The sequence below is a fragment of the Lissotriton vulgaris genome, chromosome 7 (assembly GCF_964263255.1).
Source record: "Lissotriton vulgaris chromosome 7, aLisVul1.2, whole genome shotgun sequence".
Classification (NCBI taxonomy): domain Eukaryota; kingdom Metazoa; phylum Chordata; class Amphibia; order Caudata; family Salamandridae; genus Lissotriton; species Lissotriton vulgaris.
Window position 1 is genome coordinate 1,228,744,250 of NC_141695.1, and position 27,027 is coordinate 1,228,771,276.

The window sequence follows — 27,027 nt, forward strand, 5'->3', positions numbered from 1 at the left end:
ACTTTCAACGGTGAGGGGTCTCCCAGAATTCACATAGATCTCTATCATGCATTAGTTGTGCAAATGTTTAGTTTTCATCTTCTTTATTTTGCATGTTGAAGCTGGATGTAATTTCATGGAACAACTTACAAAGCTTGTGATTATTTGAAATAAATAAACCTTTTGAACTTGCACATAGACACTGTGCTGTATTTGGTGTGGTGTTGTGGACTTACACGAGTGAGTGAGCGAAAAGGTGTTATGTTCTGGGTTGTGTAATAAAATCATTGGGTATCTTCGGTGGGGGTTCGGGACATTATGACTAATCAGACACTATAGCTAGTCGGTCAGTGAATTGTGGGTTCTGAGTTCTGACTGAGGTGTAAGTAAGGTCCAACCTCCCATCACCAACATTCTATTTTCTTGTGCATACTTCTGTATGTGGCTGTGCAGAATACCCACAACAGCTATTGTTCTATCACAGCTTTATTCAAAAGAAAACCTTAACTAAAGAGTGGCCAACAGGGCAAGCTTATCTACAGACAATCTAATAGTAGTAGTTCAGAGAGTCATAGCAGAGGCAGTTTGAAGGAACTGAAAGGCAGGGATAACCAAAATTTGGAAAACAGATAATGAAGATCCAAGAAGCTTTTGTTAAAAATTGAATTATGAAGCGTAAATAATAGTTTGGAAAAAATAAGGTGCGTTAAAAGTTAGGGAAATATAATTGTTAATAGTATAAGCACTGCAGGACTTACTGGGGCCAGCAGCAGGATCCTCGGTAGAGGAGCGCTCCTCTGGTGGTTGTCCTGCTGACTCGGACCCCGTCTTCTTGCTCCTGGGTACTGATGATGTAAGAAATAATAAAGAAAGAGAGAAACGTTGAGTGCTGTGAAACAAATAAATCATTAAAAAAACGGTCAAACATTTTAGGAAACAACAATTGCAATAAAATTGACCTATCTAAAAATGACTACTGGCTTGCAGGATTCACAACCATCTACTTATATGAACACTAATCAAATGTTCCATAAATGCAGAATACTATTGAAGCCAGCACCACCTGACCTCCACCACCTATTCTATTCCAGACGGGCCAATTGTTCAGTAAGTCTGCATTTTCATTTTATTTTTGCCAGCAAAAATGCATAGATGAGATGGAGGACACATGCATAAATTTGTGCATATACCAAATTGTTGGTTGGTTGCGTCGTATGTTGTTCTGCTACTGGCTGACAATGCTATTGCTAAGTCTACCCCTCACTAAACAAACTACAAAAGGTTCTACGGAGGACTGGCGTAAGAAGCATTTAAGCATGGGCGAATTTTGGGAATCTGGCACTCGCAAATTCGCGCATTTGCGAACTCGCAATCCGCAAAATCTGCAAATTCTCGCAAATTTGCGGATTTTTTTGTGTTTGCAAGGGTTTCTGCCAGTTCGCGAGGGTTTTGTACCAGTTCGCAATTGCGATCTTACTTATCGGCTCGCAACGGTCGCGACTATGTTGTTTCTACATCTGGTTCATCATCACAGGTTCCCAGCACCCTCTGTTTCACCACTGCCACCCTCTGTTTCACCCATGCCACCCTCTGGTACATCAATGCCACCCTCTGGTTCATCATCACTGTAGATAATGGGGGGGAAAAGCAAGCACACCTGCCCTGCTTCAACTGACATGAATTAATTTGGGGTTGATTTATTAATGTGTCACTGTTTTAAAATTCCAGTCTGGCACCTGCTTCCTTTTCTGTAATTTGCTTTCTGTTGCAGTGCAATTTTTTTTCCAGGACCTTTCTAGGCCTACTTGTAGCTATTGTATGAGCCTCCTGTGAGGGTCACAGCAGGGTCATACAATTGTTGCAACTAGCAACTGAACTCTGGAGGGGCCCCAGTCAGGAAGCACTACAGGGAATGGTTACTATTACTAATGATGAGTTTGAACTTTTGCACCTGCTGAGTGCTTTCAGTTTTGCAAAATTTGTATTTCTGCAGAACAGCAACTGTAATGCCCCAAACAAACATAGGCAACTAAACTCTGGAGGGGGACCCCAGGAAGTACTACAGGGAATGGTTACTAATGATGAGTGAACTTTTGCACCTGCTGAGTGCTTTCTGCAGAACAGCAACCGTAATGCCCCAAACAAACTTACTTATGAAAGTTGATTTCTAATCCAAAAGTGATCCAAAGAGAGTCAAAAGGCCTCAAATCCAAAAAAGTGCAGGCAAATGTCAACCTGAGGAGTTATTCTGATAAAAATCATCATTGCTGCTTGCTAGTGGATTTCTTGTGCAGAATTTCAATTTTTGTAATTTCGCGTGTGCGAGATTGTTGCTGCCCGCCGCACCTACACGAACTCTCGCGATGCGTCGCCAAACTCCCGCGGGATCCCGCAGCAAGATCCAAAATGGCGCAGCACTCGCAAAATATCGAGAAAAACAACTCGGCAAACGCTGAATGACGGTAAGTGAACGCCGCACGCCGCAAAATTGTATCACCAAGAAAAAAAAATCCGCTGCGTGCGAATTTGCGGATTTTCGGTAAATTCGCGAGCGTTCGCGGATTGCGAATTTACAGAAAATCCGCAAAATCTGCGAGCGGAACGGATTTTCTGCCCATGTTCAGAAGCATTCAGTGACAGAGGAGGTGTCACGCAGACCGTAAAAAAAAATATGAACTAATACTATGGAAGGACTAGACTCTAGCAATAGCATTAACTAACTTCAGTTCTCTAAAGTAAACTCTAACATCATTAATCAGCCCAAGCGAGCGCAAAGTTACAAACAAGTAAGAGAAGTGAAGAGCAGCACCCGTGTCATACAATCACAGAAGATTTTGAAACGGAATTGACCTGCAATGTAACTAAGTGCACCAGTAATCGTGTTATTTGTCCAAGAAGTATACACAATACTTATACTACTATATATTACAAGCTACTCACCAAGCCCCACAACCTCAACACCTAGCAGGTCGAACAGGTCCTACTCCCGGTCCAGGATGTCTGACCACTGGTGGGCCAGCTGGTTGTGGGTGCGCCGGATCCCCGAGCAGCAAAACACTGCCCAGCGCACCTTCGCCCATCGGCGGTGACGCTCCTGGGTAAGGTACACAGAGCCTGACCTGCCGCCTGCTGCCAAGGTCAAGGAGAGGTGGCGCTGGATGAAGAAAACCAGGGCAGCCACCTCCGCCTCTCCAAAAAGTTGTCGTGCCTGCACCCCTGCAGGGCGCATTCTGCCGCAAGGCAGCCGGCTCTTGGGCACAGTACTGCTGCCCTGGGCCATGGTTCTGGGGTGGAGGCCGAAAAGAAAAGAAGGAAACATAAAATTAGGGGGAAGAAGTAGGAGCTTGAATAAACAAGTAAAAGAAAACAGTAAAAAAGTAACAAAAACACAGTGAAAGTAGAAATAAATCACAAAATATAAACTTAGGGACAGAGAGACAGACGATAAACAAAAAAGTGAGAAAAACAGTGAAAATAAGCAAAGATTGGAAAGATTAAAGGTGGATAGAAAAATAGGCCTAGAACCATAGCATAGAGTGAAAAACAAGATGGCTGCGCCTGTCGCGATCACGTGGGTAAGTTTGTGCAATATTTCTCGCTAACACGCACTTGTCGTCACGAACAAGTAGATAGCGTTCCCGAACATGACATGCACAACTCGAAGGTAACTCGAGCGGGTGGGACAATTGAAAAAACAAGATGGCCACACCCATAGGCCACCACATGGGTACGTTTGCGAGCTACGATCCCCCGAGCACGCAGACAGCGCCTGAACACGCACAACGAGCTCTCGAACAAGATACAAAAACCCAACACGACAAGCAACTACACACGTTTGCGAAGCTCGCGTCGTGCGAGAACGTCTATGCGTAGCTTCGCGTAGCGCGACTACGCGTACTACGCCCAGGCCTACAGAACACAAGGCCTGCTTCAGGTCATCAAATGCCTTTTAACAGCTGACTTTCCACTGAACTCTCTTTGGCCTTTTCTTTTAAGTTAAGTCATTAAGGGTTGTCACAATGGATCCATACCCCTTGACAAATTTCCTGTAATACCCAGTCAGGCCCAAGAAAGGTCGGACCTAAATCTGGTTGGATGGAGCAGTCCATTCCTTTATGGTCTGGATCTTGCTCTGCAATGGTTGACCCTGGCCTCCACCTACAAGGTGGCCCAGGTATACAACTTGACTCTGCCCTATCTGGCACTTAGTAGCCTTGATAATTAGGCCTGCCTTTTGCAGGGCACCAAAACATTCTTCAGGTGGATCAGGTGATCTTTCCAGGTGGAGCTAAAGACAGCAATATCATCTAGATAAGCTGCGCAGTAGTCATCCAGACCTGTGAGGACTTGGTTCACCAACCTTTGGAAAGTGACAGGTGCATTCTTCAGACCAAAGGGCATTACCACAAATTGATAGTGCCCATCAGGGGTTGAAAATGCTTGTCATTGGCTTTGCAGAATCAGCTAGTCTAATCTGCCAGTAGCTAGCTGTTAGGTCAAATGTACTCAAAAATTTGGCAGATGCCAATCTGTCAATGAGCTCATCTGCCCTGGGTATTGGATGGGCATCTGTCCCAGTGACAGCATTGAGACCTCTGTAATCCGCGCAAAACCTCATCTCTCTCTTACCATTTGGGTGTGAGGTTTAGGCACCAGGACTACTGGACTGGCCCAAGGGCTCTATGAGGGCTCAATGACTGCCAAATCCAACATATTTTGGTCCTCTGTCCTGATACAGCCCCTGACATGGTCAGGTTGCCTGTAAATCTTACTTTTAACAGGCAGACTGTCCCCAGTGTGAGTGCACCAGGTAGTCTGACTTGGAGTCAGTGAAAGCATATGTCTGTAGGCCTGCAGAACTTGTCTGCAGTCATTCTGGCGTTGGTCAGTGAGGCTGCCTGCCAAGTCTAAACCATCAACTGAACCATCATCAGGGTTCTGAGAGAGCAGGTCTGGGAGAGGGTCACTCTCTTCCTCCTGTGCTTCATCAGTGGCCATGAGCAAGCCCATGTCCGCCCTGTCAACATATGGTTTCAATGTGTTGACATGAAGCACCCTGTGGGGGCTCCTGGGAGTGCCAAGGTCAACCAAGTAGGCAAGCTCTCCCTTCTGTTCAACAATAGTTTGGGGTCCAGACCATTTCTCTTGGAGAGCTGCTGGGGCCACTGGCTCCAACACCCACACTTTCTACCCTGGCTGGTAAACAGTCAGAACACACTTTTGGTCATGCCAGGCTTTTTGTAATTCCTGGCTAGCCTCAAGTTTTTTGGATGTCTTTTTCATGTATTCAGCTATCCTGGAGCAGAGACCAAGTACATAGTCCATAATGTCTTGCTTGGGAAGTTTGAGAAGTGTCTCCCATCCTTCCTTCACTAGGCAAAGGGGTCCTCTTCCAGGTTGCCCAAACAAAAGTTCAAAAGGGCTGTAGCCCACCCCCTTTTGTGGGACCTCTCTATAATCAAACAAAAGGCATGGCAGTAGGATGTCCCATCTCCGCCTGAGCTTTTCAGGGACACCCTTAATCATGACCTTTAAGGTCTTGATAAATCTTTCAACTAGATCATTGCACTGTGGATGATAGGGTGTGGTGAACTTGTAGTTCACTCCAAACTCCTTCCACATAGCTGTCAGGTAACTTGACATGAAGTTTGCACCTCTGTCTGATACAACCTCCTTAGGGAACCCACTCTTGAGAAAACTCCCAAAGGGCTCTTGCCACAACAGGTGCTGTTGTGGTCCTAAGTGGAATAGCTTCTGGGTATCTGGTGGCATGATCCACTACCACCAGAATTAACCTGTGCCCAGAGGCTGTTTGTGGATCCATTGGTCCAACAATGTCAATCCCTACACGTTCAAAGGGAACCCCCACCACAGGTAGTGCTATAAGGGTGGTATGAGGGTTTTGAACCCTCCCCCGACGAGGACTCCGACCAACCCAATATCGCCGCCAGGGAGGAGGATCCCGGAAGCAGCGTTCGTGGTTCAGTGTTCAAATACCACTCAGCTGCGGAGACGGAGAAAAGGCGCGAGGAGTCGGGAAGCGGCGTTCCAGCGAAGGAGACGCGAAACAGGGAAGAAGCTGCAGACCACAAAAAACCAGAGGAGCCTTAAGGACTTCTACCCAGACGTGGAGAGGAGGACGAGGAGCCCGTTGCAACAGAGGAGCCAGCATGGGATGGACGCGACAGCGGAGCCGACCCCACCAAAGGAAACCTCTCTTGGAGCACCGTGACCGGGACCATGATACTCCCCTATGGCGAGGAGGCGGGGTCCCCCTACACCACGGCCCAGGAGGGTCATGAGAGCAGTCAAGTGCAACCTGCATTTTCGGGGAAAATACGAGGGCTGTGGGCGTGAGTAACAGGGCACTGAGGGCCTCTAAGTTTCCCAATACTAGGCACAGCACATTAGGGACATGGTGACGGTACAGAACCCCCCCCCCCCATTCCATATGTATCACAAGACAAGTAGTCTGAAGTTTTGATTTTCTTTCTATTTTTTTTGGGTCCACACACTGGCCAGAAGAGAATGGTGGGAAGAAGAGATCCCAGGAAGTTCCTAGTGAAAGTCCTCTGAAATACAGAATAGTTGTTTTCTTTGTTGTTCTGGACATAGAGACTGTCCGGGACTTAAGAGTGGTTAAAACCTAAGCCCAATGTTCCAATAAAGACTACAAAGAACACAAACCCAGTCTGGGATTGAATACTTATAGAGGGGGTAGACAACTGATAAGGGTATAAAGACCAAAGGGGGCCTTTGCAGTGCCACCTGATTTGCCACTGGCTTGGCAGGTGACACAGGAGCGACAAAACTCCTTTGTGTCTTCTGACATGTGAGGCCAGTGAAAGTGAGAGACAAGCCTGTCCCAAGTCTTGTTCTGGCCAAGATGTCCTGCAAGGGGAATATCATCGGCTAATGTTAGAAGGTATGACCAACTTCCTGGAAGCACCAGGCTTGGGGTCTCTAGGCTCTGAATACAGAAGCCCTTCATCCCAATACACTCTATGGGTTCTATTAGCATTCCCTGCAGCCTCAGCAGCAGCTTGCTGTCTGGTGGGTTCAAGTGAAGGGCAGTCCAACTGCGCCTGCCTCAAATCTGCCCTGGAAGGTTCCCCTGTCCCAAGAAACTCAACCTGATCAGGTTCAAGCTCTTCAAGGACAGTTCCTTCTTCAGGCTCACAATCAGCTTCCTCAGAAGGCTGATCCTCATCCTGAGGCAAGGGGGAAGGCAAAGCATTAACCCTACTGCTCCTTGTCCTGGTAGGCAACTGGTCCATTATTCCAGATTCCAGTACCTGTTCAGTGTTGCAATGTTTGACCTGTGACCTAGTCACAGGCACAGCAAGCGCATGTGCTGAGATGCCTAACATTTCTGCATGTGTCATATACTCTACTTCAGCCCATGCTGATGTATCCAGGTCATTGCAAGGGAACATTCTACAGGAAGGTCTGAACTAACAACAAACTTCTTTAAGCCAGTTACCCCACCCCAGGAGAAATTAACAACTGCCATACTGTGTGTGGTAGTGACATTGCTAGCATTGGTCAATAGGTAATTTCCACCTAGTATGACCTGTCCAGGGTCCACAAAGTCAGGTGTCACCATAGTGACACTGGCACATGTGTCCCTGTAGGCCTGAGCCATTCTTTTATTAATCAAATGAGTTTGTCTGTACTTGCCCAAGGTATTGGGACTCACAGTAGAGGACATTGCTATGCCCCCATCACAGATCAAAACAGCTTGAGTTGGTACTCTGACTAGACCAGAGTCCATCTCAGTTCCCAGGGTTAACCCTACTACACCCTTCTGCTGAGAACCATCACTTGGAGCTGAACTAGGGGGACAGTTGCCTCAGGGGCAATGGTGGCTGGAGCTGTCTCCTTCTTGGTGCAATCACTGGTCCAGTGAGTATTTACTTTACAGACTTTGCACCATGGTTTCTTAGGACCTTCTTTCTTTGTGGATTGTTGGAAACCCCCACCCTTAGAAGCTTTTTGGGGACCTTGAGAGGAATTCTGGTCTTTTGCTTCCTCCCCACCCTTTTGGTCTTGCTTCTTCTGATCACAACCTTGGTTCTGTACTCTTCTTCACCTTGGTTCTGACCCATTTGTCTGCCTTCTTACCCAATTCTTGGAGAGAGGTCAAATCAGAGTCAACTAAGTGCTGATGCAATAACTGGTGTTGACAATTATTAAGAATATGTTCACTCATTATAAGGTTATACAATCATGTATAGTCACTTACTTTACTGTCCAATACCCAGCCTTCCAGAGCCTTAGTAGCACAATCTACAAAGTCAGTCCAGTCCTGAGTCTGTGCTTTCTGGGTGTCTCTGAACAGCAACCTGTACTGTTCAGTGGTTAGGCCAAACGCATCTAATAATGCACTCTTCAGGACATAGTAGTTGTCAGCATCCTCTTCATTAACTGTGAGGAGCGTGTCTCTCCCTTTGTCTGCAAAGGAGAGCCACAAAATTGCTGCCCTCTGACGTTGGGGTACATTCTGTAATTTGCAGGCCCTCTCCAAAGCAGTAATCCACTTGTGGATGTCATCCCCAATCTGATAGGGAGGGACAATTTTGTTCAGGTTTCTATGGTCATGAGACCTATCCCTACCACTAGGGATATTGCTGCCACCAGCGGGCTCTAGCCCACACAATTTCCTCTCTCTCTCAAGAGCTAGGGTCTCTTTTGCAAGGGCAACTTCTTGCCTTTTGATCCTAAGCTTGGCCTCTTTCATCCTAGCTTTGTGCTCGCTTCTCTGAGGTGAAGTCATTCTCATTAGAGCTGAGGTGTTGGACCCTACTGATGAGTCAGAATGCTCAGACCCACTAAAAAAGGATCTGTGCCTTCTGGGCTCACCATTAGGCCTACTTGGGGGTCTGGAGAGAGCTCTTTGTCCAGCCCCAAGTAATCCTAGCTTTCTCAGTTTCAGTTCATTAACCTCTACCTGGTTCAACTCCTCATTATCTTCAGAATTCTGTGGGGCTGGCCCAGTAGGATCCTCTTCAGTAGAGGGTTGTCCCCCCTCTCTACCACCGGATCTGGTGCTTTTTCTAAGTCATCTAACACTAAGACATCTACCAGGTGCTGAAAGGTTGGACTTTGTCCTTGTCTGAGCTTTCTTACTACACACAAGCTTCTCAGTTCTTAAAGAGTGAATGTGTCATACTTAGTAGGCAGCCTTGGGCTGTCTTCCTCCAGGGGCTCACTGGTCCCTGCTCTCAAAGACATTGCTAGTGAGGTGTGGTGTGAGCACCTACCTACACTACTTGTTTCCTACTAGAACCTCTCTAGGAGTTGTAGTCAGGGTGTGCTATGCCCTTACCACCTACAACTGCTAAGTTCAGTAGAACATATGGATTCTAAAGACTTCATTTATATGTACCTACAGGTACCTTAATGTGATTTTTCAAATAATATCTCAAGATTATTTGGTAAAACAATGCAAGCTCTTATCCCATCCGCTGCACACCAATGTGAGAAGTTAGCCTTGTATATGATGTCCACTAGTTCTAGTGGGCACCTTGCACCAGTCTAATCGACCTTATTGATGGTGGTTGTAAAGTCAAACTTATAGAAAGCTATCCTAGTGGTAGCATGGACCAGCAGTCATCAGGCTAAGACTTCAGAGAGCGTGTTAAGCAAGTTGTTTTACCAATGATAATCCCTTAAATACAAAATGAAAGTAAACCACATAAGGTGTATATCAAATATGTATGTATTTATTCTAAACACAACCCCTCTGCACTCTTTATAAGGTCAGAGGTAAAAGTACATTACAAGAATCTCAATTAGCATACGATAAGTTGCACAGTATACGTTTTGCCTTAGGGGCCTCACAAACCATATACTAAAATAGAGGTATAAGAACCACGTCTACAATAGAAAGTAGGCCTAGGGCCTAGTGAATAGCTGAGGCTACTCTAAACAACCAAAGGTTAGGAAGCAGGAGGCCCACGGTAGACGCGTGCAGTGTCTAAACACAGCTGCGAGTTACCATTGACTTTCTATGGGAAACAAAAAAGTTGCAAAGTTTCAATTTAAGGGCACTTCCGGATGGACTATGATGAAACCCCTTTAGACTAGACACCTCGAGAGTCAAGACCCATGGGAGCACGGGAGTACATGTGTTACCTCACCCAGGGAAGCCGGGTTCATAGGTGCCTTTTGGTGTCGGGTTTCGTCGATGTTTTCAATGGAGATCGGCAAAGAAGTGCAGCAGGCGACCAGAAGAAAAGTTTCCAGGTGGATCCAAAGCTGAATTAAAGATCTTAAGAACCTGAAAGCAGAAGGGACAGAGTCTGGGTCACAGGCCAGTAACCAGGAAGGAACCAGGCGATGTTGCATTGATCTCAAGTGAAGAGGTGAAGCTTGTCTCTGCAGCCACAAGGTCCAGGAGGTGTTGATGATGACCAGGAGCTGGATTCTAGCTGTCTCATAAAGGATCTAGTTGACTGCAGTGGCGGTATCTGGATTGGACCCAACAAGCCTTAGCAAACGCAATCCACACAGGAGATGAAGATTGGCTTCGGTGCAGACCAGCAAGGTCTGAGTAACTTCTCTTTTGGGGAGAAGTTGGAACTGGCCTGGCGAAACAGTTTAAATTCAAAGGAACGTCTTCCGGGGCTCACTAGCCAACGGGCAAGGAACAGGGAATTCCATCCCCTCCTCCTGGTGGTGGCCCACGGCACTCGATCCCGCTCCCTCTCCCGTCCACTCGGCCCGTAACCTGGGCTTCCATTTCAACGACTCCCTATCATGCAAGACTCAGATTCAAAAAGTGACCTCTGCCTGCTTCCTGAAGCTGCGCATGATCAGGAAAATCCTCCCCTATCTCCCTCTGGATTCCCGCCGTACAGTTACCCACGCTCTCATCACGTCCCACCTGAACTATGCTAATAGCCTCTATGCCGGAGCTCCCCAATACTTGATTGACCGGCTGCAGATTGTCCAGAATGCGGCGGCGAGGCTGATTGGTAATATCTCTTATCGTCAGTCAGTTGCCGCATATCGTAGGGAACTGCACTGGCTACCTGTGGCCAGCCGTATCCAGTTTAAGATCCTTACTCTGACTCATCGAGCCATTAATGATCGCGGACCAAACTACCTAAAAAAACGTGTGTCTATATCCCGCTCCATCAGATCTCTGAGATCCAATGACCTTTGCCTTTTGATCTCTCCCCGCTTCAGACTATCCAGAATGGGTGGCAGAGGATTCAGTGTCATTGCTGCAAAGCTATGGAACGCGCTGCCAGTCGATCTCAGATTCTGCCCCTCCGAATCTATCTTCCGGGCCAGACTTAAAACTTGGCTCTTCTCTAGACTCTGATTTATTACGTTACTCCCCCTCTCTGTTCCTCTCTCCCCTCTGAGACTTAGGTTCTAGCGCCGGGACACCCCTTCGGGGGTAGCTGTGCGCTTTATAAACTACATAAAATAAAATAAAATAAATAGGGAAGACGCGTCAAGCCGAAATGCAGGAGCGGGCCCCACGGGACACTCGTGGTGTGTGGAGGCCTGAGCATCAGAGCAAATGTTGCTCTGGTCTGGGGCTTCAAGCACCCAAACGCACAATTCCCAAATACCTTGGGAAGTAGATGCATCATGCAAAATGCTGGATATCCAGGAGTTCCGGTCCCACGTCTCTTGTGTCCGCCATGGGTCTCAGCTTTGCTGTGAATGTCGAGCAGCGTCAGAGATGTCTGGAAGTCTGTGTCCTGTGTTGCAGAGTCTTCGGGATCCAGCAGGTGCCTCAACAATGCAGACTGGCAAAGTTTCTTCAGATGCCTGTTTGAACAGGGTGGTCACTCCTTGATCACAAGGGAGATGTCTTCCTTCTTTCAGCCGAAATGGAACATCGAAGGTCCAGGATATGTCTTTTTCAAAGATTCATCCAGCGTAATCTAAAGTCCTAGGGACACAGCTCCTACACTTATACTAAGTTTGGTGGCTGGACTACCTGCAAGGACCTGGGGAGGGGGTGCGTTTGCAGAAGGGGTGCGTTTGCAGAGTGCTGCATGAAGGGGGCATGGCCTCTGGCACGATGCCAGTGTTTTCCAGTTTGCTATGGTAGGGCGGGAGCCGCGAGGCTCCCGCCCTACCATAATAAACTACAGTGTCCTAAGTGTGTAGGCACCCCGGGACACTGCAGGAGCCAGCCCTTGGGGGTGGCGGACCCAGGGCCACCATAAGGCTCAAGAAGGGGGGCGTGCGGCCCCCCTTCCAAAATTTAAAAACCCCGGGGGTGGTGGTCCCCAGGGCTGGGGGGTCCATCACGGATCCCCCAATTAAAAAATGTAGTGCCCCGGGGAGGTGGCGGTCCCCGGGGTGTGTGGGGGGCTTGAGCTCCTGCACACAGGTTTAAAAAAAAAAAAAAAGAAGACCTGGGGTTGGCGGTCCCCGGGGCAGCGGGGGGCTGTGAGCCTCCCGCATATGTAACATTAAAACGCCGGTTTGTGGCGGTCCCAGGGGCTGGGAGCGCCTCTGGGTCCTCATTTTAAAAAACTACATTGCCCCCGGGATTTGCCCCCTCGGGAGCTAATTGCAAATTAATCAGGCAACGTTTTATTTTCCACGGGATAGATGTATCCTTCGCGCATGCTGCGATTAAAAAAAACTAAAAACAAATTTGGGGCCTATGGGCGTCCTTGTGGGTCCCCCTGAGCAGGCCTAGGGGGTCAGTGTGTTTCTACCCTGCGCGCTTTGCGTTTTGTGCGCACTTGTTTTTCAGTTTTCTTGTGCCTTTGTTCTACCGAGACACAAGATGGTTGCCAACACTTCCTGGTTTTGAGTGTTGACAGACAGTTGACAGCCAATTAGCATGCAGCTCGTGCTCGTAAGGGTACGTGCATGATACTCGGAGGATATGCGTACCCTACTCCGTCCATAGATATATCTATGATTTTACTTTAGATTTTCTCAGGAACTACTGCACGGATTTACACCATTTAACAAAAAGCATAATCTGTGAACCAAACTCTACCTTTTTGCCAAATTTGGTGTAATTCCGTTCAGTAGTTCGGGCTGTAGCCGCGCTTCAAAGCCCCTATGGAAAATTGCATGGGGAAAACATGTTTTGGGACCCCCTTTTTTCTCGGCCCCCGCTTGACGAAGCACCTCAAAACTTTCAGGATAGAAGGGGAGTATAGCGCCACATCTTCTTGGAGAATTTTGCACAGGTTCGACAACCGGCGTCAAAGTTATTCCAATAGAAAGTTGGGATTTCCTATGGAAATTAGGTCCTAACTATATTTACCTACTGGCGACTGCCAGTAGGTAATATATATATATATATATATATATATATATATATATATATATATATATATATATATATTCACAGAAAAAAACATAGGTTTCACACCAGTTATAGTTAGCTGGAAATTTTACTGACATAAAACCATTGAAATTCCCACGTTATAATTAGTTGGACTCAATATAACTTGCACGTGTAATGCACTCCTGATGATGTCACATATTACATCACTCATGACATGGTCAGTGACATCACTCATGACATCACTGATGACACCATCCAGTAAATTTGTGTCTTTCTGAAAAATAAATATGTTTTATATATGTATGTGTAAAAGTCAATGTTTAAATAAGTGTTTTAATTAATGTTTTTTTTTTTTTAATTGATTGGTTAACTGGCTTATTAAGTGTATCTTAGTGAATACATATATTAGTGAGTAATGTTTAAATATTTAAATATATGTATCAGTGTTTCACTTTGTGTGTAATTGGCTGCATGGGTTGGTGAGTAGCTACATGTGTGTGTATATGGGTTATTAGATGTTTTTTTAGTATTAGTATGAGTCTCTGTATGGTTTAGTGGGGGTATTAGTTAGCACATAGATGCATCAATGACTGACTCACTGTTTGTATGTGTTTTGAAGACAGCATATGTGCAGGACTGTATGGGTGGATGAGTGTGTATATGTGTGTGTTAGTGAGTGAATGACTGTCTCACTAGTGTCTTTATCAGTAACAACATATGTTTAATCTAGTATATGTGAGTATTGATGTTTATAAGTGAGTATATGTGAGATTGTAAGAGTTCCTGTTTAAATAAGTATGTTTTTCTATAAGTGATTGTTTAAGAGAGTAAGTATGTGTAAGTTTTATTAGAAGTAAGGTGGTAGCGTGTGTATAGTTGTATATGCAAATAAATGAATGTTCAATAGTTTATTTGCATGTGTGAGTATGTGTGTGAGTAACTTTTGGATGACTGTCGGTGTGTAAAAAGATGAATAGGTGTATCACTACATATGATGAGTGAGTATATGTATGAGTGACTATATAGAACTGTTGGTGAATGAGTAGATGTATATATAGATTGTGGTATTACTGAATTGGTTGTTGTAACTGGTATGGATATCTCAATTTTTTTGAAAATGTTAATTTCTATTTTCGAATATGTGTTTTAAGGGTTACATTACACTGAAAGGAAGTCTGTCACTCTGTCACAAAGATGGTGTCATCAGTGATGTCATGAGTGATGTCACTGACCATGTCATGAGTGATGTATTATGTGACGTCATCAGTAGTGCATTACACGCGCAAGTTATAGTGAGTCCAACTAACTATAACGTGGGAATTTCAATGGTTTTATGTCAGTAAAATTTCCAGCTAACTATAACTGGTGTGAAACCTATGGTTTTTTTCAGTGAATTTAATAGGTTTTTTAAATGCCAATTTCTAACTAAAACTGGTGTGAAACCTATGTTTTTTTCTGTGAATTTCATAGGTTTTTTAAATGCTAATTCCTAACTATAATCCTGTATTTTATTTGTATTTTAAACAATTTTCTTTTTTTTCTTTTGACCCTGGAGCGCTCCCGGGACGCGCCCCGGTGAGCGCCCCGGGGAGCGTAGTCGTTTGAAGCGCCCCGGTGCACGAACCGGGAAGCATCCCGTTAGCGCCAATGTCACCAACGAAAACATGATCGTGACGTATCGCGTAGCTGCGTCCGCGTGATACGCACGGCGTAAGCGCACCCGGAAGCACTTGAGCGAATACGCTTGCGCAACGTAAACATCCGACGCGCTTACGCGCCGCGACCCGGGGAGCGCCTCGGGGGCGCGTCACGTAAGCACGTCGGTCATGTGACCTGAAAATAACACTTTTAATTGGTGCAGAAAAGTTTTAGTTTCATAATGATGAAATCCCTGGTCCTGTGACCTGAAAATAACACTTCTCTTTGGTTCAGGCCTTTTTTTTTCCAAATGATGAAAGACCCCACCTTTTTTCCTTATTCTGACTTTGTCCTTTAACTGAGTAAGACCTGAATGGTACCTCTCTGTACCTTTTTGATCTATATAATGGCTTCAGTGGCAGCAGCAGCTGGTGCATCTGCACCACCACCACCACAATCACCAAGAGGACCACCTCAGGATTACATTGGTGGTCAACAAGAGGAGGAAGAGGAGGAGGAGGAGGGGAGGAGAAGATGGCTTGAAGAACACAATACCCCATACCAGCCAAGACCACACATTATATGGGAGTTTTTTTCGATCCCAGAGGGGAAGAAAAAAGTAAATGCAGTCAAGGTGACTTGCCTAATCTGTGGCATGGAACTTTCTAGAGGGAACCCGAATAAAAAATATTCATTCGGAAACAACACAATGGTTAGAAACATGCAGCGCAAGCATCCAATAAACTATTCTGCTGCAGAGATGAGGGAACTGGCCAGAAACCCTCCCCAAACTACAAGCACCACCTCGAAAAGAAAGCAAAGCACTCCGTCGGGACAAGAGGCAAGAGAGACGATGCCTTGCATTCAGCCATGGTTTGCAGATTTCCGTATAACCTGTAAATATTGTGGGAAGACCATCTTCTACGGAGAACAGAGTGTAAAGCTCATCGTCCTTGCTGGGGACAACCACAAATGCCCCAATAAACCCTAATTATTTCTTTTCTTTTTTTTTTGCTCCAGTTAAGCCATTTTCAATTCCCTGTTTTTTTTTATTTCTCCCCAAGAAAAATACAAAAAAAAAATAAAACTGTTCAGAAAACCCCCAAAAAGTTAAAAGTGTTCAAAAAAACAATAAAAAAAATATAAAACAACAAAACGAAGAAAAAAACCAGTTCTTTTTAGAACTACCTCCAATTTATAAAAAAAAGGCTAAATTTTTAAAAATGTTGTCATTCTTTTTTCCCCATGGTCCGCTCCCCGGTCCGCTCCCCGGTGCGCGTACCGGGCGCTCCCCCGCGCAAATTAAAAAAAATAATTTTGGGCCCCCTTGGGCCCTTTTATGGCCCCCACATCAAACCTAGGGGGTCAGGGGGGTCTATCCCTTCCCCCTTATGTTAATTTCCCCCTTTTTTTCCCCACCTCTTGTGTCTCGATCCTACCGAGACACAAGATGGCGGCCGCTCCGGACTGTTTCGAATGTTTACAGACACCCGAGAGCCAATCAGCTTTCCGTGCGCACCTCGCCTGGCACGCCCAGAGCGCTCCCCGGTGCGCTTCCCGGGGCGCTGCCATAGATATATATATTTTTTTTAACCTAAATTACTCAAAATCCACTGGAGCACATATGTTGAGACATAGTAAAGGCATATTGGGCTACCAGTCCCTACAATTTTGCCAAGTTTGGTGGTAATCCATTCAGCCGTTTGGGCTAAAAGTGACCACCCTATGGAAATTAACATGGGGAAAACACATTTTGGGACCCCCCTTTTATCTCGGCCCCCGCTTGATGAATCCCCCCGAAACTTCCAAGGAAGGACCGGAGCTCCGCGAGGCAAATTTGAGGAAGTTTTCAGGCAGATTCGTCAAACGGCACCAAAGTTATTCCAAATAGAATTTTGAGATTTTGCATTGAAAAAAATCCTAACTATAACTACCTATATATATATTTATATATATATATATTACCTACTGGCGGTAGCCAGTAGGTAGTTATAGTTAGGATTGGCTACCATAGGAAATCCGCAACATTCTATTGGGAATAACTCTGGCGCCGGTTGAGGAGTTTGTGTGTAATTTTCAAAAATTTTGGCCAGCTCGGCTGTGCTCCTTCCCTGAAAGTTTCGGGGGGATTCGAGAAGTGGGGGCTGAGAAAAAAGGGTGGTCCCAAAACGTGTTTTCTCCATGTTAATTTCCATAGGACGGTTTGACAAGTCTACAGCCCGAACCGCTGAAAGGAATTACGCCAAACTTGGCAAAATTGTAGGGACTGGTACGCAGATGTGCCTTTGCTATGTATGTGAAAATTGCTCCAGTGGTTTTTTAGAAAATTAACTTCTAAAACACATATATATCTATAGCCGCGCTGCTGGCGCTCACCGGTGCACGTACCGGGGAGCGCACCCGGCGCGGTACGGGAGTGCACGAGCGGAAAGCTGATTGGCTGTCGGGTGTCTGTCAACATTCTAAACAGTCCGGAGAGTCCGCCATCTAGTGTCTCGGTAGAATCGAGACGCAAGAGGTGAAAAAGAAAGGGGGAAATAATTAAAAGGGGGCAGAGTAAACACCCCCTGACCCCCTGGATTTCTGAGGGATGCCTAGAAGGATGCTGAAGGGCAAAAAGAACTTTTTTTATTTTTTTATTTTCGCGGGGTAAGCGCTGGGTGCGTTCCCGGGTATGCTCTCCGGTTCGCGCACCCTGACCACACCATGGGGAAAAACAGTGTGAAAAAAAAAAAAAAAAAAAAAGTAGAGTGTTTAGAGGAAAGTGATGCATTGCTGGAGTGTGTCAAAAAAATGATGCAACTCCAGCAATGTATCCTTTCAAATGGGGCTAGTCCCATGTGAAAGGGCCTGTGTCAAGAAAAGTGATGCAGTGAAATCTCATAGATTTCACTGCGTCACTTCTATGACCCTTTCTTGCATCAATACGCCCCCTTTGCATACATTACACATGGCGCAGGTATAATGTGGCGCAGGGGTTTACAAAGTGACACATTTACCTAGATAAGTCACTTTGTAAATATGACTAAACAAGGTGACGCACCAGTGGCGTAAAAGTGATGGATGGCCTCATAAATGAGGCCTTCAGTCTTCTACTCATGCGTCATATTTAATGTATGACGCATTATGTCGCAAGGAGTTACAGATACATCAGTATTTCTGAGGTATCTGCAAGCGCAAAAGTGATGCATTGCTGGAGTATGTCACAAAAGTGATGCAACTCCAGCAATGCATCCTTTCACATGGGGCCAGCCCCATGTGAAAGGGCCTGCGTCAGTCTTACGCCTGCTGTGAGGCAGGCGCAAGATTTTGACACAATGATGTCCTAAAAGTGACGCAGTGAAATCTCATAGATTTCACTGCGTCACTTCTACGACCCTTTCTTGTGTCAATACGCCCCCTTTGCATATATTACACCTGGAGCAGGTATAATATGGCGCAGGGGTTTAAAAAGTAACGCATTTACCTAGATGCGTCACTTTGTAAATATGACTCAATAAGGTGCAGTTTTTACACCACTGGTGCGTCACAAAAAGTGACGCACCGGTGGCGTAAAAGTGATGGATGGCCTCATAAATGAGGCCTTCAGTCTTCTACTCATGCGTCATATTTAATGTATGACGCATTATGTCGCAAGGAGTTACAGATAAGTCAGTATTTCTTACGTATCTGTAAGCGCAAAAGTGATGCATTGCTGGAGTATGTCACAAAAGTGATGCAACTCCAGCAATGCATCCTTTCACATGGGGCCAGCCCCATGTAAAAGGGCCTGGGTCAGTTTTACGCCTGCTGTGAGGCAGGCGCAAGAAAAGTGATGCAGTGAAATCTCATAGATTTCACTGTGTCACTTCTACGACCCTTTCTTGCGTCAATACACCCCCTTTGCATACATTACACCTGGCGCAGGTATAATGTGGTACGTAGATGCGTCACTTTGTAAATATGACTCAACAAGGTGCATTTTTTACACCACTGGTGCGTCACAGAAAATGACGCACCGGTGGCATAAAAGTGATGCATGGCTTCATAAATGAGGCCCTCAGTCTTCTACTCATGCGTCATAATTAATGTATGATGCATTATGTTGCAAGGAGTTACAGATACGTCAGTATTTCTGACATATCTGCAAGTGCAAAAGTGATGCTTTGCTGGAGTGTGTCACAAAAGAGACGTAACTCAAGCAATGCATCCTTTCACATGGGGCCAGCCCCATGTGAAAGGGCTTGCGTCACTCTTACCCCTGCTGTGACGCAGGCGCAAGATTTTGACGCAACGGTGTCTTAAAAGTGACGCAGTGAAATCTCATAGATTTGACTGCGTCACTTCTACGACCCTTTCTTGCGTCAATACACCCCCTTTGCATACATTACACCTGGCGCAGGTATAATGTGGCGCAGGGGTTTACAAAGTGACGCATCTACCTAGATGCGTCACTCTGTAAATATGACTCAACAAGGTGCATTTTTTACACCTCTGGTGCGTCACAGAAAGTGATGCACCGGTGGCGTAAAAGTGATGCATGGCTTCATAAATGAGGCCCTCAGTCTTCTACTCATGCGTCATAATTAATGTATGATGTATTATGTCGCAAGGAGTTACAGATGCGTCAGTATTTCTGACGTATCTGTAAGCGCAAAAGTGATGCTTTGCTGAAGTGTGTCACAAAAGTGACGCAACTCAAGCAATGCATCCTTTCACATGGGGCCAGCCCCATGTGAAAGGGCCTGCATCAGTCTTACACCTGCTGTGAGGCAGGCGCAAGATTTTGACGCAATGGTGTCCTAAAAGTGACGCAGTGAAATCTCATAGATTTCAATAAGTCACTTCTACGATTGTTTCTTGCGTCAATATGCCCCCTTTGCATACATTACACCTGGCGCAGGTATACTGTGGCGCAGGGGTTTACAAAGTGAAGCATCTACCTAGATGCGTCACTTTGTAAATATGACTCAACACGGTGTATTTTTTACACCACTGGTGCGTCACAAAAAGTGTCACACCTGTGGCATAAAAGTGACGCATGGCTTCATAAATGAGGCCTTCAGCCTTCTACTCATGCGTCATATTTAATGTATGACACATTATGTCGCAAGGAGTTACAGATACGTCAGTATTTCTGACGTATCTGTAAGTGCAAAAGTGATGCTTTGCTGGAGTGTGTCACAAAAGTGACGTAACTCAAGCAATGCATCCTTTCACATGGGGCCAGCCCCAGGTGAAAAAGCTTGCGTCAGTCTTACGCCTGCTGTGAGGCAGGCGCAAGATTTTGACGCAACGGTGTCGTAAAAGTGACGCAGTGAAATCTCATAGATTTGACTGCGTCACTTCTACGACCCTTTCTTGCGTCAATACACCCCCTTTGCATACATTACACCTGGCACAGGTATGATGTGGGGCAGGGGTTTACAAAGTAACGCATTTACCTAGATGCGTCACTTTGTAAATATGACTCAATAAGGTGCATTTTTTACACCATTGGTGCGTCACAAAAAGTGACGCACCGGTGGCGTAAAAGTGATGGATGGCCTCATAAATGAGGCCTTCAGTCTTCTACTCATGCGTCATATTTAATGTATGACGCATTATGTTGCAAGGAGTTACAGATACGTCAGTATTTCTTACGTATCTGTAAGTGCAAAAGTGATGCATTGCTGGAGTATGTCACAAAAGTGATGCAACTCCAGCAATGCATCCTTTCACATGGGGCCAGCCCCATGTGATAGGGCCTGCGTCAGTCTTACGCCTGCTGTGAGGCAGGCCCAAGATTTTGACGCAACGGTGATCTAAAAGTGACGCAGTGAAATCTCATAGATGTCACTGCGTCACTTCTACGACCCTTTCTTGTGTCACTACGCCCCCTTTGCATACATTACACCTGGCGCAGGTATAATGTGGCACAGGGGTTTACAAAGTGACGCATCTACCTAGATGCGTCACTTTATAAATATGACTCAACAAGGTGCATTTTTTACACCACTGGTATGTCACAAAAAGTGACGCACCGGCGGCGTAAAAGTGACGCATGGCCTCATAAATGTGGCATTCAGTCTTCTACTTCAACTTTTTTTTCACTTTCTCTGTTTCTTCACTGCCTTACTCACCTTGTCTCACACTCAATTGACACATTCCCCATGTTCACTCTCCTTCTCCTCACTCTCGTTCCCCACACTCACCTTCTTTCATTCCCCCTTCTTCACTTCACTTCCCTTCCCCTCTCGTCCCTTTCTTTGCTTTCTCACTCATTTTCCTGTCTTCTCTCACTGCACTCCACTTCAGTTACTCTTTCTCATTTTTTAAGAATACAGCTCTTTGATGAAAATTGGAGGTAAGTCTGAAAAGAACTTTTTTTTTCTTCTTTTTTCCTTTTTTTTCAACAGAAACAAAAACAGGGAATTGGTAACTGCTCAACAGGAGCAAAAAAAAATAATCAAAATTAGGACTGGGGTTGGCAGCGGTGGTTGTCTATTGCTCGAACCATGAGCGTTACACTTTGTTCCCCATAACAAGGTAGCTGATCACATTTTTTGCATTTAATTACGGCTTCATTAAATGCATGCTGAATGTTGGGGATCAGCTCTTCTGGTCGCCCACTCACCGATGTTGTTGGTCCTCCGGTTGAAGTAGAAGCACCATCCCTGGGAGTCTCTTGTGCCAGAGCTCTTACACTCTCCCGGGCAAAGTTCTGGGGGTACCTCCTCTCGACATGGCGAATCATAGTGGAGTTCCCAAATGAATATTTTCTGGTGGGGTCACCCCGTGTGAGGACGGTATGACAAATCCGGCACTCCACCTTTGGAGCATTTACTTTTTTTTGATCATGTGGAATGGAAAAAAAACTTCCATATGAAGTGTTCTTTTACCCAGGGTGGAGGAACCTCTTCATCAATAAATGTCTCTCTGTCATCATCACTGCTGGTTGTTCTGGCAGCCTTGCTAATCCAAGAAAGATCCAAGAGCAAAAAACAGGTCTTTCAGTCACAAAAGTGAAAGAAGAAGTGAAGGAAATGGGTGGGGATTTCATTCTTTGTAAAACAAAACTGTTAGCAACCAATGAAAAGAGTTATTTTAAGGTCACATGACTTGACACGCTTACGCTGCGCGCACCGGAGCGCTTCCGGGGGCACTTACACGGCACGAACGTAGGCGCTTCCGGGGGTGCTTACGCGGCGTGAACGTAGGCACTTCCAGGGGCGCTTACGCGGCGCGCCTGAGTGACTGACGTTTTGATAGCTTTACGGAAATGTAAAAGCATTTTCATTTCGTAAATTCAAAATATTGCTTTTACAAGTATGGTACTAAATGTCTTGCGTTAATATTTACTTTTCATACATATTTTTTTTAACGAACGCAGAAATAGCGCTCTCGGTGCACTTTCGGGAGAGCTTACCGGTGCGCGCACCCTGAGCGCCCCTGGAAAAATGATTAAAAAAAAAAACATTGGAAAAATATTATTTCAAAAATAAATTATTAATAATTAATACTTACACAAAACTGCAAATAAAAAAAATAAAAAATCGTAGGTTACAAACTCGATATAGAAAGGAATTAGCTTTAAAAAACCTTTGAAATTCAGTGAAAAAAACAGAGGTTTCACAATCGTTATAGTTAGGAATTAGCTTTTAAAAAAACATTGAAATTCACTAAAAAAACATAGGTTTCACATTTGTTATAGTTAGGAATTAGCATTTAAAAAACCTTTGAAATTCACTGAAAAAACCATAGGTTTAACACCAGTTATAGTTAGCTGGACATTTTACTCATACAAAACCATTGAAATTCCCACATTATAGTTAGGTGGACTCACTATAACTTGCGCGTGTAATGCACTGCTGATGATGTCACATATTAAATCATTCATGACATGGTCAGTGACATCACTGATGACATCTCTGATGACATCTCAAATGTACTTTGCAGTGTATTGTTGACAATTCTGAGTTTGACATCCAGAAACTCTATTTGAGTAGTGTGTATATGGGAAGTAAAAGTCAGGTTTAGGTTGTTATTATTGATACTATCGACGAAACACTGTGCGGATGCTGTGTCACCGTGCCAGATGATGAAAACATCGTCGATGTATCGGAGATACAGCGCCATATGTTGATCAGAGACCTCCCCATACTGGTGCCTAAGGACCTGCTCCTCCCACCAGCCCACGTGTAAAAACGCGTAGCTGGGGGAGAAACAGGCCCCCATGGCGACTCCCCTCTTCTGTTTGTACAAGATGTTATTGAACAGGAAAAAATTGTTGTGTAAACACCAATCAATTAATTCCACAATCATTTTGTTATGCGCATACAGCTCGATTGGTCTGGTGGCTAAAAAGTGTCTAACCACAGCTAATCCTTGTGTGTGGTTAATGCTGGTATACAAGGATTCTATGTCTACAGTCATTAGACAAATCATTGGACCACTCTACGTTTTTGATTTTTGTAAGAAAATCACCAGTGTCCTTTACAAAACTTGGGAGTGTTTTTATCAAATCCTGTAAGAAATGGTCGATGTACTGACCAATGTTTTCGCTAGCACTATTTATAGCGGATATGATAGGCCTCCCAGGCACAGGTACCACCTGCTTGTGTATCTTAGGAATAAGATACAAAACAGGTAGGACTGGATGTTCTTTGAATAGAAATGTACTTTCCCCATTAGAAAGCAAGCCTTCCCTTCTCCGCTGGGCTAACATTTTTTGCAGAGTTATTCTAGCATTCTCATATTCTTTGGAAGTGGCTTTCTGATAACATTGCTCATTGCCTAGTTGTTTTTCAGCTTCAGTTATATACTGTTTTTTAGGCCACAACACAAGGTTACCCCCTTTATCGGATTTTTTAATCACGATATCACAATTTTCACCAAATTTTTTGACCAATTTATCATATGCAAATCTCCTGAATACAGCGCCACGCTGATGTTTATTCTTTTTAGTGCTGATGTTAAGTTGCTTCAGGTCTTTTATGATCATGTCATGGTAGGTATCAATAGAGTCTTTCGGCATCCGTGGGACAAAATTAGACTTATTTTTGAAAGGACTTAAACCCGCCCCTTGTTGGATGAAATCAATTTTACGCAACCTGTCTTGGTGGAAACATCAATTGGATCCAGTGTTTGACTATCACTGGACCCCTCTTCTTAAAGAAGGTCATGCATGGTTACCACCCCCGCAACATCAGCAGCCTGTAAAAACGGAGTATCTTCACAATTATGCACATTGTCATGAGACGCACATATTTCATTTTTATCTGCTTTTAATGCGTAATATTTTTTCAGTTTGAGTTTTCGTATAAAACAAAAAACATCCCAGATTTATATCCAAAAAAAAGTGTACCTCTTCTTTAAGACTTTCTAAGGCTTCTACATCGGCTAAAATTGTGCGATCTAATCTCCAAACCGGAGTCGTCTCTTCTAGTTCCAAACTTAAGTTTAAACAGCTAGGGAAGACATAGTGTGGGAAACATGCAAAGCATTTATGAGAGGCAGAATGGGAGCTCTAGGTGCAAAAAAACGTAGATTATTCTACAGTCAAGTCTCTAATCTAGAAAAGGAGATCCGAGAGTTTGAATTTATCCGAATCTCTCAGGGATCTCCCATCTCAGACAGCCCATGCGAGAAAAAACTTTTAGATTTAAAGGTTCAACTCACTGCAACACTTACCCAAAGAGTTAAAGAGAGATGGGAAGCCAGCCAGTTGGCACACTTCTCGTATAGAGAGGGATGTGGTAAGCTACTAGCATGGAAAGCCAAGAAAGATGTTACACGGAATCAAATTAAGGAGATTAAGAAATTAGGGACAGATCAAGTCATTACAGAAAATAAACAGATTGTAGAAGCGTTTCAGCAGTACTTTGCAGATGTGTACACAGAAGACCTCTCTCCAGAAAAGGCTGAGATTGAGTCCTGGCTGCCTCTAATACAACCGCTTGCAGATGAGGATATGTTGGAATTAAATAAGGAAATAACTCAGGAAGAGCTGATGAAAGTTATCAACGAAGGCAAAAGAGGGAAAGCACCTGGACCAGACGGTCTACCCGTAGAAGTATACAAAGCTTTAGGAAAGACGGTGGTCCCCACTCTGTGTCAGTTGTATAATAAAATTTTTAGAGGAGAAGTGGCAATCCCAAGCTCTTGGAATGAAGCTACTATCGTGTTAATACTTAAACCAGGGAAATCTCCAAAAAGCATGGATGCATACAGGCCGATTTCACTTTTAAATTGTGACTATAAATTTTTTTCTAAAATCCTAGCGGATAGGCTTGGTAAAATCATTCATAAGCTGATTCAAGAAGATCAAAGAGGCTTCATCAAGAATAGATACTTAAAAGATCTTACTTTTTCATTGATAGGCATGATAGACTTAGCCACTAAATATGATTACCCCTTGGCAGTTATTGCGTTAGACGCCGCCAAGGCTTTTGATCGAGTCAATTTTGTATATTTAAAAACTCTTTTGCACCATCTTAACTTAGGAGATAAGTTTACACAATCTATTTTTTCTTTGTACTGTGCACCGACATCAAGAGTTCTGGTAAATGGAACCCTTACGCTTCCTATCAGAGTAATGCGGGGCACCCGACAAGGATGCCCCTTATCACCGCTGCTCTTTAATATATATATAGAGCCTCTTGCATGCAAAATTAGAGCTTCAGTAGAGATACCCCCCTTTGTTGTGATGGATTGGTCCAAGAAACTTGGGCTATACGCGGACGATATTATTGTTTATTCTACTAATTTAGTTGGAACTCTGGAAAATTTAGTGAACACGACAAAGGAGTTTGGTAAGATATCTGGATATAAGTTAAATCAAGATAAAACTGAAATAATGACTTGGAATCTCAATACTGAAGGTGTTAAAATAACAAAAGAAATGAGGTACTTGGGAGTCAGGATTACTCAGAAGATTGAAGATCTGGCTAAAACTAACTTTGATAGGGTGAAGAAAGAGGTTGGTGACACATTAAAAGGCAGGATGAATTTACCCCTGTCAATATATGGAAGATCCAATCTTGTAAAGATGGTGATTGTACCTAAGATTACCTTTTTGTTCGAGACTATTCCGTTGGGCTTTAAAAAGGAGTGGCTGGCGAAGTTACAAAGCATGATAATATCATTTATCTGGGCGTCAAAAACCTCTCGAATATCATGGAAGAAAATAAGGAGGAAAGCTGAAAAAGGAGGGTTGGCGGCTTCAGACATACGATTATATGCATGGGCGTTTTATTTAAAAAACTGCAGGATGTTGTTGGGCACCCCTGCTAACTCTCAGATCGGAGGCCTTTTTGCGATAATGCTGAGGCGGTCAGGGTATCATGAGTTTGGTTTTTTGTATAAGTTTGGAGACCCTAAGTTTTTCAAAAAGGTGAAACTCAAGACGTTGAGAGACTTGGCTGAGATATGGTACAGGATCAGGAAATTATCTAAACTTTCGTATTTCAGCCATAGTGCCCCAATATGGGATTCTCCTGGAGCCCCCTCTTGGACAAGAGATGCGCTGGCCTTAAATTTGAAAAAGGAACCTGATCTGCAAAGGTGGAAGGACCTGTTTCAATATGGCAATTTAATTCCTTGGGGTATTTGCCAGCAAAAATGGGGCTCAGTTTTTTCAAAATATAAATACATACAGATTCAGAGTTGGGCAAGTCACCTGGAAGTAGAGATTGGGCTGGAAAACGACTTGGAGTCAAAGTTGGAGAAAGGGGCATTCGAGAAGGAAGTAGCATTCTGGTATTGGCAAATACTAGATATGGAGGATGGAATATTTGATTTACCAGAGACCTTGTGGAAGGAGAGCTTGCCAAGGATCGTGACAGAAGACCAATGGCAAGTAACTATGTGCATGCTATATAGAATTATTAAACCGGCAAACCTAAGGCGAAATCTTTTGTTTACTATCCACAGGGCATATTGGTCTCCATACAGGCTTTCTAAATTTAAAGATGGAGGGATTGTTGGATGTCCAAAATGTAAAGCTCCAAATGTTGATGATCTACACATGTTTGTGTCTTGCCCAATTATCAAGAAATTCTGGTTTGACGTGAGTAATTCTCTCTCCAAATCTTTGAATCAACCCATTGAGGTAAGCCCTGAATTAATTAATACTGGGAGATTGGATTTACAAAATAGAATTTTGAAAG

At 44.4% G+C, this 27,027-nt stretch overlaps 1 protein-coding gene across 2 annotated transcripts in view; it reads right to left on the reverse strand.

Moving 5' to 3' along the window:
* Positions 1–27,027, reverse strand: part of LOC147703289 (uncharacterized) — a 51,608-nt gene that overhangs the window by 4,682 nt on the left and 19,899 nt on the right. Inside the window, exon 3 of one of the 2 annotated variants that reach the window (XR_015297290.1) lies at positions 738–824. Coding sequence is in view for 1 of the 2 variants with exons in the window: in XM_086928907.1 (XP_086785033.1) it covers positions 738–907 (170 nt within the window). In the remaining variant the exon portion in view is untranslated. Of the gene's footprint in view, positions 1–737; positions 945–27,027 lie in introns of those variants that run through there. The other variant, XM_086928907.1, reaches the window with a different exon arrangement.